A 16465-nucleotide genomic window follows, 5' to 3' on the forward strand; every position below is an offset into this window, starting at 1 on the left:
GACCGAGCTGAACGTTTTGATGTTTGAACTGAGTTTCTTCAATGTGGAATGTGGGAGAAGAAGAGGTGCAAAATAACCCGGCGGAATAATAAAGAATTTTGTGCGTAGCATAACAGATAGTTGGAATACTGTATCAGCATTCCCACTAAATAATTATGTTTCTGTGGGAAACAAACTCCCTCACAAGGGAACACACACTACAAGAATGATTAACTCCAAAAAGGGCCCCTTTAAATTCAAACTTTGACTTCGGAGCTGCTTCACAGGGTCAAACCTTTCTGCTATATAGCTTAGGGCCTGACCCAGATGTGCTTTAATAGTGATCCATACAATCTTAAATCAATACTTTACGAAAGCCAATACAGAGAAGCCAGGATTGTACTGATGTGATGTGATGTAGTTTGTGTGAAAGTACAAGTTGAATTGTAGAGATGGACCACATACTGCTATAGTCCAGGCTGGTAAACCTAGTCTAGATACTACAATGTTGTTGTCTTTGATCAAATATAACTATTCTTGTATTGTTCCTGTTGGTGTAGTTGCAGAGTTGTTGCTCTTTTGGTGACAGCAGTTCACACAAAAAGAGGTAACAGTGAATTCATTACCTTTAGTAGTCTGATGGCATTACTGTTTCCTAGTTTTGGTAAGTTCTCATCAAGCCAGGCCGGTCCCCAGGATATACATTTCTGTTTAATCCTGAGATAGAAAGACACATTTCAGTATTGATAATGTTGGTAATTATCAGCTGCAGTAATCATGCATGATGTACAGGATTCAGAAAAGTATTGTTAAACTGCTAATGTGTATTACTCATAATGGCAATGCTATATTGCATGAAGCACACATTCAGTATCTCAGTATTCAGCTAAAACCACTTATCGGGTTGATTTGACCACATATACAGATTTTAATCTTTGCGAAGGGGTTTCTGTTCATATCAATTGTGTGGCTATATGATCTGGGGCTCATATTGCGGTGTTGCATTTCATGAAGTCAGCCACAGAGGCATCCATCCAGATTACTAGTAAAACAAAACCTATGCACATTCAAAATCATTTGCAGTGAATTAAGAAAGCAGTGTTGTTGATCCTCAGAATATTCTCACTATTGTTATATGATGTCCGTTGTTATGATCGTTTGGTTTCCATTAAACAATAGTACATAAGTAATGCTTATTAATACCTTTTTCTCACACAACTCCAGCACATCAGGTTGGCTACGATCGCCAGAAAGAGGGTTATGACAAAAACGATCCCAATCACCAGGACAACTAAAGGAAAGAAGAAGGAAAAGACACAGCACATTTTCAGTGAGTTGAGACACAAAGTTTAGTTAATCCTACCGCATGATGATTTCTTGTCTATATATAAAATGAAAGGGAATTACAGATACTGGGAAATGACTTCCCAGACCAGGCATAGATCGGGGTACAGGATGGCATCAGGAGACTGACCTGCAGGGGATTCAGGCTGGGAGAAGATCCGCTTCCCCGGCTGTCCTTCTCCTGCGGAGGTGGAGGCGGAGAGCTGCACAGCCAGAGTTCCTTCAGGACAGTCCAGCCACAGAATCCTGGGGCCGGAGCCAGACACCGTCACTGGATAAAACACAGTCATGGTTTCTGTTGGGGAAATATTTTCCTGGGCCCATAACTTTGACCCAGTTTATCTGTTGGTACTGCCCTCACTGAGCACAGGCCTGCAACATTGGGCTTTATCTTGTTATGCACAATGTTGATTATTCTCTCAGAACTAGCTAAATACATTGGTCTGGGGTAGAGATCTTCAGAATTGGTTTGGCATCCGTTGTGTCAACTCGTGGCTCAGCACATGTCTTGTGAATTCTCCGGCCGAAGCTCCAAATAAACCATCAGTATTTGCCATCAAAGTTCGAGCTCTCCCCGTGTCTCTCTGAGTCCTGTCTCCATTGCTTCAGAAGTTTCCATCACAGTTTCCTTTATTATGGTAATACCATATGGTAATATGGACATTTTGTTCTCATTTTCAGGTTCATATTTATATTTTGTGCCTCTACTGAAACATGTTTACATGCTCTAATGTTCAAAAAGTTCTATATTTTGTCTGAAATGAGAGCCCAGTCTATTCTGGCACAGCTTTAGAAATGTACTGCGAAATACCTAAGTTTGCAGGACAACCCAAGAGTATGTCTTTAACGGCTTATTTCTATATTTTTGTCAGTGTAATAATAATAATAATAATAATAGATTACATTTGTATAGCGCCTTTCGAGGGACCCAAGGCTGCTTTACATGGTGAACAAACAAACAAACAAACAAAGGGGGAAAATAATAAAGTAAAAAATTAAATAAATAGCAGTAGGAGTGGAAGCAGGGGGACTGTGATGGGTTAGGGGTCAAAGGCCATGGAGAACAAGTGACATCAGAACTGCTGTCTTCAGACTAGCACTGGATTCTGATCATTTATTATTATGTGGTAATTTATGTGAGACATAAGTAACTGCAAAAAAAGGAAATAAGATGAGAATAAGATATTAATGACGTAAAACATCAGATGAAATGACTTAAAGAATTCCACTATATAAAGTACATATACAACATGTCAACAAGAGTAAGCTCTCAGGTGTTTTAACATTGAGGTTCTGGAAATAGTGTATGAGGCAGGCTGGTTAGTAACAGCCTTATGTTTGCATGTGTGCATGTAGCCACACGACTTCCTGTTCGTGGTAAAAGCCAGTTCTTGAAAACTATGATTCACTGAAAGCACTGTGAACAAGACAACCAGGGTTTGAATGTTCTCACTAGTTAATACATACATTCCTTTGTCCTAGTCAAAGATAAATTCAAATGTACAATCAGTTTGGTCCAACAAAAAGCCTGGAGGAAATAACTCCAAGTCAAGCTTTCTGAGATAAAACGTGCACATGTTTATGTATGGTGAGGGGTTTCTGATGGATCAATGCTAGAACAACAGATTTTCTTCACAAGTTCTATATTGTATGTGGATGTTTGCTGTTTTAATAATGAATAATTATCAAAAGAGTCAAACTTGCTGTGTGACATTCACCACGTTACTGGAAGTGAGAGGTGAAATACCCTGCTGACTGCTGATGCATTGTGGGAGGGGAGTATCAGTGGAATGCTGTCTGCAAACTTTCCATTATGTCACTGTGGCTTGTGACACACAAAATATGCATTCTACTGCACATATATAGGTATTTCCCACACATCTGCATACACAGGCAGGTAAAGTACACACGACATAGGGTTAGCAGAGCATAAAGATAAGTCCTACTCATGTACAAGAACAGGAAACAAGCACAGCACAATTGTGTTTCCTCAGAGCCGTCTGATCTCATAAATTACCCACAGTGCCATGCAAATAATGTTTTACTATTACAGGATAAATCAAATTTAAAAATATCAATACAATGCAGGTGGATTGAATCTTGTTGTGTTTACAGTACTGAAATAAATATGTGAAATATTTAAATAAAAAATTGAGAAAAAGTTGTATATTCAGAATTAGGATCATCCTAACAATGTTCAAAGGTAGTGCTGCAAAATCAATTTTCATTAATGATTCAAGTGTTTTTCACAACGTCTTAGAGCAGAAGGGGACGTCTTAGCGTCATTTGATTTTTCCAACTTACAGTCTTAAAAATAAACAAAAAAAAGACAAAGAAAAGCAGTTTTCTTGAAAACTCATTTCTGATTGAAAGAAATTACAAAAACAATCTTCACATTTAAAAATAGCACCTGCTGAATTTTCAGTCAATCAACTAGTTGTTTAATCAATCAATAGTTTCAGCCATTTTCATTTAAATAAGCTCACCGCTGAGTTTAGTGTTGCTGGAGTCGAGTGTCTGCAGATAGACGGTGTAGTGTGTGATGAAGCCTCTCTGCTGGTCCACAGGAAGCTCGTCCCACTGGATGTGGACCCGCCGGGCCTCGTGGACCAGAACTGACAGGTTGGGTCCAGAAACCGGCTCTGGAACAGACAGTGGGACAGAGAGAGGATAATGCTGGAGATGGGAATATAATCCCAATACTTCATTCATATATTTTAGTTCTGAGTGTTTTGTCCTGTTATACTGTACTTAGTTTTTTTGTATATTCATATATTTGGTGTATACATTTTTTACTTAAAATTAAATCTTACATTTTCCTTTCTCTTTCTGTGTTTACATATGAGCCATTCACACCAAAGCAAATTCCTTGTATGCGTAAACCTACTTGGCAATAAACCTGTTTCTGATTCTGATCAATTCTGTTCTAAATCCTCAGAACTGTTACGGGATGTGCATTTTTACAATATGTGTAACTTTTTTATTAAAAGATGTGTTATGCATGCTTAGGTAACATTAAGCAAGCAGTCTTTGGCTCTTTTCTGCTGTAATCAAATCAAATCAAGTTTTAATTAAATATAGCACATTTTGAAACGATTTTTGGTTGAGCCAAAGTTCTGTACATATAATTTTAAAAAAGACACTTTACAGCAACAATGTAAATGTCCCCTCTGTGGGACTAATAAAGGTATTCCCAACTGTTTGTGTGATGAAATATTCTCCACTTAATCCCCTTGTGCCTCACTAGGGATATTTTTACACTTTTAATTTGTCCAGCCCCTTAAAAATGTCCCTATCGAAACCCATTAAACCCACCATTACAGCGTAAAATCATGCCATACTATCATATTGTTAACGCAGACTTTTTTTATCCTCTAAAGGCAGTCAAGGAGCTTTTTTTTTTAAGTGAAGCACAAAGCTATGACTCTTACTCTGTTCTTTGGAGTAGACCAGCCTGGAGGATGGAGCGCTGACTCCTCTGCTGGTCACAGCGTACAGAGAGACGTTGTACCTCACACCTGCTCTCAGGCCTGAAACAAAACAGGAGAAATAAACTCTCTCACAATGAGTACACTAAACATTAACTTTGCTCATGCATGTAAACTCATCTGTATTAAGAGCTTTAAACAAATGTACTTCTTCCAACTGCCCACAAGAGGACGCTGCTTCATCTCAGCTGAAGACATTTCCAAACATTTGGTGCCATGTTTTATTTTTATGTGATGCAATGCCAGGTTTTGAGTTATCATCATGTGTGATTTATTGGGTACCTGTAATTAAAGTGTTGTTTTGATCTTTAGACACTCGTTGCCACTTCATCTCTGCTCCAGGTACAGTTGTCCATTGTACAACATAGTGCAGAGGTTCTCCTCCAGATGTGGACCAGTGTTTATCGTCCGTCCACGTCCAGGAGGCGAGAACAGCACTGCTGCTATCTGCAGGAGCCAACTTTCTTAAAACAGGTCCAAAACCACCTAAAACACAAGAAATTATTCAACTTTATTGGGCTTTTTTTTCTTTCTTAATTTAACTCAAACCAGTTTTTCTTGGTTTCATCTTCTGTGAAAATATTTGTATACCTGAATGTTTGAGTGGTACATCAGCCTGTGGAGACGTCCCATACGAGGTGATGGCACTGATGCTTATTGCCTTGATTTCTGCTGGAACAGGAACTGAACTCGATGCAGGTCCATAGAGCACTTCCTGTTTCTGCTCATTACCCAGAAACATCTTGTACTGTTGCACCACTCCACTGTAATCCTCTGGAGATGGAGGCTGGGGAAGAAGTTTGGGTAATATGGTGATTCAATTTATTTCCAGGAGTTAGATAACAGATAATAGCATGAACAAATATGGCCTCAAAACTGGATATAAAGTCAATATACCACTGCTGGCTGAAAACCACAACTCGGACGCATGTGCAGAAACAATCGCCATTGCAGGCAATTTATAGAAGGCCCGTTATCTTGACTAATATTTCAAATGTATCTAGGGATACCATTTTTTATATTGTACACAATTCAACAATATATATAAAATGCAGGCTTCAATTTTTGCACATTTTAATGCAGAACGTTTCATATTTATAAATATCAACCCATAGCTACCAGAAGCTCTGCAGTAAAACTTGAATCAGAAAGTCTGGCTCAGTCCAAAGGTCACAACATCTTAAAGAGGTCATTTTAAAGATTTGTTATCTGTAAAAAGTAATTTTACGATAAAAGGCATTCAAAACACTGAAGTTAGTTTCAGTGAGAGGGGTTCAGGACAGGGTCGGAAAGAGAATACAGAAACAAGTTGACCCGGAGTCATAATCAGGTCACACTTTTTTCTAAATTGTGGTTGTGGGTGTTCCCGTTCCTTAAAAACTGCAATGCATGCATATGAGATCAGTGGTAGTAGGATTGTTATGCAAATATGGTGTTTTGGGCATTTGTTGAACCACTCATCACTATAGACAGCAACTGGTTTTAAGTTGACTAAATTGATACAATTGTGAAAAATTAAACTAATTTTTGATTCATGTTTGGCTTTCGCTATGAATGCATGTTTGCATTACAAAATGAATAATATGATTACATTACCTTCCACAAAACAGTCACATTTGACCCCGGGCTGACGAACGTCCTCCACACATGCAGCTGCTGAGACGGACCTGAAGATACGTTTAATCACAGGTTTATTTGAGTGCATCACATTAAAAAAAAAAAAAAGTGTAATATTTGTGAGCTCAACCTTTTCCAGGACTTCTCCCCCTCACAGATGCGCTCCATTTGCTGCAGTTTGACCTGGGCGTGTTGTTATGCGGCATGTATGTTCTCATCTGGAACTCATAATCAGTCAGAGGCCTCAGGCCAGACACTCGAATCTGACTCTCGTTGAGATCGGCTCCCTCTGCCACTGTCTAGAAAACATCAAGACCCTAAGTCACATCAACAATGGCTGATTAAGGCTAATGCTAATGACCACTAAGCTATCATAGGTGTTGTAGTTTGACTCTACCCAGGAGGAGGCCTTATCTGTGCGGAGCCAGACATCAGATCTGAGATGCTCGGAGGAGTCGGAGGTTTCCCATCGCAACACGGCTGCTTGGGAGTTATTCCCAAACTCTATGTTCACGATACGAGGGGTCTCTGGTATCACTGCAATACAAACTAATATAAATGTGGCTCAGATAATCCAAGGTGTCATGCTGCAAGCTCAGCCAAATGCCTCAACACCTGGCATTTAATATTAAGGTAATCCAAAAGTAACAGAAAGTAATCGGGTTACAATACTTTTATTTTGTGAAACTAAGATTCATTTAATGTTTGTTTTTTTACATGTAACTATATTGTCACTGACATTTTTTTTTTTAAAGTAAACCCCCCAACACTGCAGAAATGATGTCTTACCCAGATCCTTTAAACAGAAGATGAATGGATCAGATTGAGATTCTCCAAAGGGATTGTAAGCAGTGATAATCAACTGGTATTTAATGTTTTCTTCTATCACCGCTCTGGATATGGTGAGGGGGTTAGGCCTACCCCTTTGTTTATCATCTTGGATCTGATACAACTCTATCCGGGTCCCATTTTCCCTGCAAATACAAAATCAACAGCTAAAATACCAATTAAAAATAAGGTTTTCTGTTTTCAAAAGCATAAACTAACCTCCAAGAAAACCTGGTAAAGATTAATTTGGCTTAAAAAAAGAACACCGTACCTGTTTAGTGAAATGTTGTAGGTGGTATTGACGTGTGTTTTCTGTCCTTTCTCCCAGGAGCATATTATATTATCTGAGCTTCTTGTCGTTTCACATATTATGTTTTCAGGTTTATCTGGAGGGACTTCAAGTACAGGGGATGGGAAACAAAATAGAAACATATTTTTAAAAGTCATTTTTGTATGCCTGCTTAGAAATGCAAAACATATGTCCTTTAAACCGTCACACAAAAAGAAAGTGTAATATTACTTTTTCAACTAAAGAATAATTGGAGTTTTTTATTAATCCAAATCATATCAAAGTTGTACAGTTTCTTCAAAATTTAAGACGGAAAGATAATTTTAACTTAACATTTTGAGAATATGCTTTTTTTTTTACCTTTTTGGTACTTTATATATTTGGACATGATCATTTAACTATTTTGTTATGACAGCTGCTCATCACAAGGGTTGAAATATAAGTAAATAGGAGTTTGATATATGGTATCTTGAACATATCTACCTTAATTCCTGCCTCAAGACAAATGGATTTAGTCATCTTGCATCTCCGATTGCTTAAAACTACAGAAAATAGCTTCCATGTCCTTCAAAACTACCTAGCAACAAAAAGCTGCGTTCACATGATACCGTTGACATTGCTGTTGTGTTTCCATGGAGAAACCTTTGCGGTCCGATTAGGCGAAGGCACTATCCTCTGCGTTTTGCACCGCTCTAAATTATTGCTAAGATCTGATTTCAAAGTTCTATTCATTTCAAATTTGACCTTGTTGACCTTATCAGAGGAGAGCTGTATGCAGCGCGCGAAGCTAGCTAACCACAGAAGCTAAACTGCCAAAACTAACTGCCTGTTTTCACCACAAGGCTCTGCACCAAACCTTGCAGTGAGCAAAGAGCAGACTGTGTATCATGTGAATGTAGCTTAGAGCTTAATTCACGTCTCAAAATCATGCTCGAAATAGTCGCAGAGCTTCTTAAACTTTGACCTCGTGTACCGCTGACCTTTCAACGTACAACCAATCAGAGGACAGGTGTATGTAGCAGTGAACGCAACTGTAGAAACTAAACGTACTGGCTGTTTTCACCGCAAGGCTCTAAACGCAAAACTTTACAGTGAGTAAAGAGAAAATTGCGTGTCATGTGAACGCAGCTTAATTGAGTTGGACAGATATTGTCTTTAGAAAATATTGCTGTAATTCACACATCCTACATGAATGTACTGTAGACGTCAGAGATAACTGTACATACGCCCGCCTTTAAGGTCCCCTCCATCGACAATCTTAGAAGAGTCTGGGCCCTTCAGCATGCAGATCACTGAAGAAGATGGCGTCCGGAAATTGATCAGATTGAATATCGCTGTGCAGTTGATTTCTTTGGAAGAAGTCACAGTCTCGCCATTCACCTCCAGGGACAATTTGAAACTGGAGGACAATAACATAACTGCATTTGAATACTTTCTACATAATGAACTGTATACAAAGATGCATGTACAGAAGACAATAGTCATATTGTATTGTAGGCTATAAAATTATGTCTAACATTCGTACCCCTTTTCACATTTGTTGGTGTGGCAGTACACTGTCAGGTTTGAGCCGATGAGGAAGAGTTTAGCTGGTTTAACTGTCAGGAAGCCCAGGAGATTCATTTGAGAGCTGCAAACTGGGAGCAAAGGAAAACATGTTCAAAAAACACAGACGCAGAGGTTTACATAGCAGTACTATTCAAAGCAAGCAATTATGTGAATTTTCAAAGTAAGTGTTAGTTCATTTAAAACCTGCAGTCCAGTAAACATGTTTAAATTCTAAAATGCAGGAATGCGATTCTTTCTTTCTGCTTTCTCTTTATAATAACACATCCCAGGAAAGGTTTAAGACAAAGAAGTGTGTCTTCCAATGATTATTTCATTGTAATGCAAAATATATCGAAATTCTTTTAAGCTCAGCAGAGCTGCAAAGACGAAACCAAAAAAGCTACCAAGTTGTGCTACCTCTAAATCAGGGAGTGCGCTCTAACAGACATTAACAAGCCAATAGTGATAGCATTGATGGATGTATTTTAACTGTAATACTCACGCTTAATGGAAAAACAGAGAAGAACAATGAGGATCCTCCAAAGCGTGGAGGAGAGATTCATTGCAGCATTTATTCTCATTTAGACTCAGCAGCTGTTAACACAAGTTGTTAATATTATAAATCACCAAATATTTTTTGGGTAAAAATTAGTCAGTGGGAATTTCCGTAAATATGTGACCTTTAAAACTTACCCTTAGCCATTCAGCAGTCTGTGTGCAGAAGATCTTCTGTCTGACATGAGGAAGAGACAGTGTTTGACGCATGCACCATGGTAGATAAGACCAAAGGGTATTTATATTCTGTGTAATCCTGAGATCTGACTGAGATTAAAATACATTACGTCAAACTTCAACTTTAGATTTTTAAAGACGTTTCTAAAACAAGGTTCAAGGCTTTTATTAGTTATACGTGCATAGCTACAGTGTAGTTATGACGAAGAACAGTGCAACACAATAAAACAGATAAACAGAAAAAAATTGTAAATTAAATAGTAAATACAAAAGTAAAATTGTAAATAGTGAAATAGTGAAAGTGATTGGAATGATATATTAGATAAATAATTCCTAAGTAGCAGCCAGATCAATGTTATGATGTTGTTTCAAGACAAACAGCTATGCATGTTCAATCCAGTAGATTTTCTACCTTTTTTTTGTACATTTGCGTTTCTATCAGAAACCCTAAACACCTTCCAGTTACATTAGTTGATAGGGTAAGAAAGAACTCACCAGAATTGAATGGCGTCTGTGTGCCTTCAGGGTTTTCTCATCAGGATACATCCAACACATTTTGAGCGTTCATGTATCTTCCTCAGATGACTTGCTTTGAGCGATGCTTCTGAATAAAGTGATCTATCCTGTGTTGAAAGAAACATCTTAAAGAGGCCACTGACCTAGTTTGGTGGTGTTTTGCTAAACCCAGAAACTGTGACAGTAGCTTCAGTACTTTGATGCTCTACTTTGGTTACCTGTTTTCATCCCCACAAAGGTTCAGATGACGTTAAATGTCAGATTGCTGAGAACCTGCAATGAAACTTGCTGCTGTTGGCAGATAAAATAGGTGATCAACTCAACATGTAACTCACTGCATGACCTCAATTTCTACTTTGAAAAAAAGATGATGACCGTAGCTTAACAGCAACCTCATTAGCTTTGTTTCTGTTAGTGTAGACCCTTTCTTTTTATAGTTACTTAAAATGTGCTTATGAATGGCAAGATACACAGTCAATACATGTTTATTTAAGTATAATTCACTGCTGTCCCTGAACTGACAGAACTTAAAGATGATATGCCTTTTAGGTAGTTAATGAAGGTAGATATGGTGCAAAATGCGAGAGCGTGTAAAACCTGATGTGAGCACTTGCAGAAAAAAAATCTGAGTTTGTGTGCATACATTTACACTTGTATAAAATATCCACGTATCTGTGAACCAAATTTGAAGTCACAGAAGAAAAACAAAAGTTTTGTAGCTTGTAGAAAAAAAATGAACTTAGTGATGAAATATTCACTTGCAGAAAAATATATATTGCAACTGCAACTTGGTTATTACAACCTCTCAAATCAGTCATTACAACTTGACGAATCTGCTCTGTGGCAGTATAAATCGACGAATCTGCGGTCTTGACTTTTGCTACACTTCTTGCGATAAATGTGTCGCAAAAGTCATTTTCAGCTGTAGATGTGGGGGGAGGGAGGGGGGTTGGAGCGAAGGGGCGGAGCTAACGGTTCGTGTCGCTATCTTTATATATAGTCTATGGGCACTAACGCCGTTAGTGCCAAAGCAGTAGGCTATAATATATTAATTACTGCTGTAGACCACAACCACTACTTGTTTAGCTAGCATAAACTCAACAAAGNTGATATTGTTGCAATTACATAGTGAATGAAGTGAACAGAAAGAGTGAAATTGTGTCAGAAAGGCTATTACTGCTGTCTAACCCTGCCGCTTGCTATCCATGGTGCTGAAAACGGATGCGTAACGGCGCATTTGACTGAATTGATTGATTGACGTGCGTAGTTAAGTGTTTGTGTCCATAGTTACTTGCGCTAGCGGGATGTGAGTGAGGCTGCATTTGAAAAAGTTCAAATTTTCCTAACCACACAGAAAAGCTACATAGCAGACTTGTCACTTTTGTTATGATTATTTGCTGGGCATGTATATTGATTGATACTGTAGTTAAGTCATGTGACTAGTAACCTTGCCATACCTTAGCTTTGGCTGAATTGACGCCACTGGTTAGGTTTGTAAAATAAACTTACATTTTAATCCTGAAGGAGGTCACTGCGCATTAAAAAACATTAAAACAATCACCCCAACTTTTCTCATTAAGGTGTTTGCTTCTGTATAAAGTCCGTCGGAGTGCCAGGGTGTTGACTGTGAGACTTTCTTAAGCTTAGGCCGACATGATTTTTTCCATCTCTTACCTAAAACGCTTGACATGGAAAACCCAGATGTGAAGATAAAAGACACCTCAAGCTTCTTCTTTGCTCATTTTAAGAACTGACATATAAAATATATCAAAGGATTAAAGTCCTGGTTTCTGCTAGACAAATGATATTCAACACATCAAACAAGCAGGTAGATAAACAGCACTGACTCACTGCATGGTATTCACTCATGGAAGTGTTTTTCTCACCTGCAAAACCTCTGAAACCACAGTGTGAACATGAACACAGTGGTCTGAATCAGAACACAAACGCAACCTCACTATTATTTATGTAAACAAGTTGCAGAAACATTCAAATGTGGAGTAAAAAGAAAGGAGGAAATACTTCTTTCTCAAACGGCAATGGTTATTATTGCATATTGATGACAGTAGATTACAATAACAACCTTAAAGGATTTACCCAAAAAGACAACTGATTTTGGGGGACCGTGTGCAAAGTGCAAAACAAGCCAATATCTCTCTTCTTCTGTTTTATTTTGGCAATGTTTATGAGTATTTTGCACAGATGTGCACAATGCAACCACTTTAAAACTGCACAGCTCTTCAACTTTTACGTATAGGCCTATTCCACAGTAAAATGTGATATCGTAAATATATTTATTCTTTTTTATATATTTAAGTGTTTTTGTGATTTATTTTAAATGTTATAATAATTTGTATAACAATTCTATACTTTCTCTCTCTCTCTCTCTTTCTCTCTCTCTCTCTCTCTCTCTCTCTCTCTCTCTCTCTCTCTCTCTCTCTCTCTGTCTATGTATGATGTAGCCTACATTTCATGTGAAAACTTACTTGGCAATTAAATAATCCTGATTTGATACCCAATACAATTATGTGTAATCTGTTGACATAAAATATGTAATAAATTATATTAATGTTGTATTGTGTTGCATTATAAAAAGCAACTTGCAGATTTGGTTTACTTTTTAATTTAATTTTGTAGTTCATAGTTTAATTACCGGTTTGACGGATTATAAACAATGGGCACGGAAATCTAATTTTTGAAAACAAACAAAAAGCTAATTAAAGAAATTCTTTATCACGTGTGCCTCTTGGACCTTTGGGATTATGTATTTGCAAAGATACATGGATAAAAGTTACAGTGCAGTGTGAGATACACACATGTGAAATGTTTAGGTCTGACTCTCAATCATTGCTAACTTTTTTAGCTGAAATAGTTTTCTATCACCGCCCTTTCTTTCCACTTTCTTGTTTAACTTGTCCTTTAGTTATTTCAAGTGTTTCATGCTAAACGAACCCCCCTTTGAAAAATTATATATTAATATGAAGAGGTATATTATATTATAATCTGACCCCATGGTACCTATTCCTCTTTTTTTTTAAATGCGCATAGTTAAGTTTACCTTGTCTTTAGGACTTTTTTGGTATCCTCCGCGAACCAGGGTCTTGAAACCAAAACGAATTCCTGTACCGCATGCTATTGCTACCTTTTAGTTTTTTGCCCAAACTATTAAAAGTCCCCCTTTTGTCCACAACACACAGTGCAAACACAATCCTCCTGCTGGAAGAGTTTAAGCTCCAACTTGTTTTTCACTCAGATGTCCAGAGAGACACTCAGTGTTACGTAACATTTCCTTGTTGGGACTTTTCCCTCTGCCTACAACCCGCAGCCAAATAACATGAGACGGACCATGCCTGCAGGAGCAAGCTGAGTTTACAGAGGGTCCTTTTAAACATTTTCATCCCTCTGTAAACTCAGCTTGCTCCTGCAGGCATGGTCCGTCTCATGTTATTTGGCTGCGGGTTGTAGGCAGAGGGAAAAGTNGATTCTGGGAGGTGACGTGAAGTCATGTGACCGTGCTGTAGTTCCTTTATAGCCTAACATTAGCCACCTTTAGCTTAGCGGTGGTGACGTGAAGTCATGTGACCGTGCTGTAGTTACTTTATAGCCCAACATTAGCCTCCTTTAGCTTAGTAGTGGTGTCTTAAAAAAGGCATACATAAAAGAAACACAAGATTATCCATCTAAATAAAACGTGTAAGTATCACAAACTAAAATCACATGGAGGAATCCCATTGGTCCAGTGAGATGCTGCCTTCAGGCGTTGTCTGTATTTGGGAGAGTTTCTGGTCACCTTGTGTGCGATGGCGGCGGAGGCTCCGGTGATCCCCCCCGCCGCCATCACCCCGGCGCCGGCGACCGTCAGCAGCAGCGAGGCCCCCAAGGTGAAGGGAGCCAGAGCGACGCCTGCTACTGCTGCAACCCCCCCCACCGCTGACGTCGCTCCGCCTGTGATGCCCGCTATCTTTGTCCCCTTTGACACCTGCAACAAAATTAAATGTAGGAATAGAATACAAAAATTTAAAAAATAAAGAATAAAAGTCAAATTGAAAAAATTGAAGAATAAAAACATTGAAATGTATTTTAAAAGAAATAATTAAAAGTAAAAATTGAAAAAAGTAGAACATTTGAGAATTAAAAAAAAAATGTTTTAAGAACAATGAAACCAATAAAAAAATAAAAATACAAATTGAAAAAAGTAAAAAAATGTAAGAATACAAAACTTAAAAGTAGAAATAAAAAAAATGTAAGAATTAAAAAGTTATTGAAAAAAGTTAAACATTTAAGAATTACAAAAAATAAAACATTACAAAAATGTACGATAACAAACAAAATAATAATAAAAAGTAAACATTTACATAAAATAGTTGTGTTAATGTCAATAATGAAGTGGAGAAGTTTCATGGTGTTATCTGAGAGTCACAGTTTTTACCTTCACCACCTGCAGTGGGCACAACATGTATTTGAACAGATGTTTTCTGGTTACCTTGTCTAAGTTGTCCGCGATGCAGAGCAGCTCCTGTGTGTGTTTCTTCAGAGTTTCTCCGTGTTCAGACAACAGGAGGTTGAAACGCTGGATAGCTTTATACAGATTTTCAGCTTGAGCTTTGATGATCCTGCAATAATCAGATTAGTACTGTAAAAAAGTCTAAAATAAACGTTTATGATACTTACACTTAATCTAAAGGTGGCTAATATTGGGCTATAAAGGAACTACAGCACGCTCACATGACTTCACGTCACCACCGCTGAGCGAAAGGAGGCTAATGTTGGGCTAAAAAGGAACTACAGCACGGTCACATGTCTTCACGTCACCACCGCTAAGCTAAAGGCGGCTAATGTTGGGCTATAAAGGAACTACAGCACGGTCACATGACTTCACGTCACCACCGCTAAGCTAAAGGTGGCTAATGTTGGGCTATAAAGGAACTACAGCACGGTCACATGACTTCACGTCACCACCGCTAAGCTAAAGGTGGCTAATGTTGGGCTATAAAGGAACTACAGCACGGTCACATGACTTCACGTCACCACCGCTAAGCTAAAGGTGGCTAATGTTGGGCTATAAAGGAACTACAGCACGGTCACATGACTTCAAGTCACCATCGCTAAGCTAAAGGTGGCTAATGTTGGGCTATAAAGGAACTACAGCACGGTCACATGACTTCACGTCACCACCGCTAAGCTAAAGGTGGCTAATGTTAGGCTATAAAGGAACTACAGCACGGTCACATGACTTCACGTCACCTCCCAGAATCAACACTTTAGTAACAGGCGGAAATAGAGGGATATGAGCTAGAATTATCCGTTTGGTATTTTAAGCAAAACACTTAATAGACTTGTTTTTTTATACATTTTTTATATATCTGAGACCTATAATATATGCCTAAAAAATAGTATAATAGGAGACCTTTAAAGTTGCTGTCTTTTTTTCCTGCAGGCGAACGTGGACCAGGGCAAGAAGAAGATCGAAAAGACCTTCGAGGAGTTCCAGCAGATCATGGGGAAGCTGCAGGAGAGCCTGAGCTTCATCCAGCAGGGCATGGATCATCTGCAGTGCCACGACCTCCCCTTCCTCAGCGAAGTCTCTCAGGGGGGGGGGAGAGCAGCCAGCATGGTGACGCTCACAGCCTCCGGGGGGGTCAGAGCTCTGGCCCTCGAGGCACACGGCCATGCCTCCGGGCTGATGGAGGGTCTGGCCCTCGGCATCAACCTCCAATTTGCCGATAAGAAGCAGAAGAGGGAGCAGAAGAGGGAGCAGAAGAAGGAGCAGAAGAAGGAGCAGAAGAAGGAGCAGAAGAAGGTCCTGGAGTCGGGGCTGGCCACAAAGATCAGGAAACTGACAGAGGAGCTGAACAGAGGTCTGGACGAACTCTACGACCTGTTCAAGGGTTACTGTGCAGCAGAGTAACATATACAATTTAATTAGCATATTTAAAAGTCTTATAATAATAATAATAGTAATAGATAGAGTGGTGCAGGGATGACGTATTTACCCGGAAGTAAGCTGCTGGTCCCCTCGACTAAAAAGCAACGGGATTTCTCCATAGGATTTTGGAAAAGAGCTCGAAATAAGATCTGTGGAAAACGAACCTGTTTGATAAATGCACGTTTGGTTCAGCCGGAT

At 38.8% G+C, this 16465-nt stretch overlaps 2 protein-coding genes across 2 annotated transcripts; both read right to left on the minus strand.

Annotated features, from left to right (window-relative positions):
- Window positions 1-572: 572 nt before the first annotated feature.
- il23r (interleukin 23 receptor) lies at window positions 573-13545 on the minus strand. The gene is made up of 18 exons (XM_010778835.1): window positions 13400-13545; window positions 10321-10448; window positions 9787-9826; window positions 9596-9687; window positions 9071-9182; window positions 8772-8944; window positions 7528-7651; window positions 7218-7402; window positions 6826-6965; window positions 6559-6727; window positions 6408-6478; window positions 5403-5598; window positions 5094-5297; window positions 4755-4853; window positions 3810-3965; window positions 1454-1594; window positions 1183-1270; window positions 573-696 (listed from the first exon to the last, which is right to left on the minus strand). Exons 4-18 carry the CDS (start codon window positions 9672-9674, stop codon window positions 573-575), a joined length of 2061 nt encoding a protein of 686 aa, XP_010777137.1. The 5' UTR covers window positions 9675-9687; window positions 9787-9826; window positions 10321-10448; window positions 13400-13545.
- Window positions 13546-14041: 496 nt separating this feature from the next.
- LOC104952087 (apolipoprotein L5-like) lies at window positions 14042-15840 on the minus strand. Its single transcript, XM_010778846.1, has 3 exons — window positions 15785-15840; window positions 14825-14954; window positions 14042-14320 (listed from the first exon to the last, which is right to left on the minus strand). Exons 1-3 carry the CDS (start codon window positions 15838-15840, stop codon window positions 14042-14044), a joined length of 465 nt encoding a protein of 154 aa, XP_010777148.1.
- Between the last annotated feature and the right edge of the window lie 625 nt (window positions 15841-16465).

This window comes from Notothenia coriiceps, unplaced genomic scaffold (assembly GCF_000735185.1).
Source record: "Notothenia coriiceps isolate Sejong01 unplaced genomic scaffold, NC01 NC01_scaffold00000339, whole genome shotgun sequence".
Taxonomy (NCBI): domain Eukaryota; kingdom Metazoa; phylum Chordata; class Actinopteri; order Perciformes; family Nototheniidae; genus Notothenia; species Notothenia coriiceps.

Bases quoted from the DNA above. Each gene is read 5' to 3' on its own strand.
- LOC104952087 (XM_010778846.1), bottom strand. From the start codon at position 15,840: ATGATCTGCTGGAACTCCTCGAAGGTCTTTTCGATCTTCTTCTTGCCC. The intron at 14,955-15,784 runs GTTCGCCTGCAG...TGATTATTGCAG, and splicing joins TTCTTCTTGCCCTGGTCCAC to GATCATCAAAGCTCAAGCTG. The intron at 14,321-14,824 runs GTAACCAGAAAA...ATTTTGTTGCAG, and splicing joins TCGCGGACAACTTAGACAAG to GTGTCAAAGGGGACAAAGAT.
- il23r (XM_010778835.1), bottom strand. From the start codon at position 9,674: ATGAGAATAAATGCTGCAATGAATCTCTCCTCCACGCTTTGGAGGATC. The intron at 6,479-6,558 runs GTTGAGCTCACA...ACGTATCTTCAG, and splicing joins GGGGAGAAGTCCTGGAAAAG to GTCCGTCTCAGCAGCTGCAT. The intron at 5,599-6,407 runs GTAATGTAATCA...CTTCTTCCCCAG, and splicing joins ATGTGACTGTTTTGTGGAAG to CCTCCATCTCCAGAGGATTA.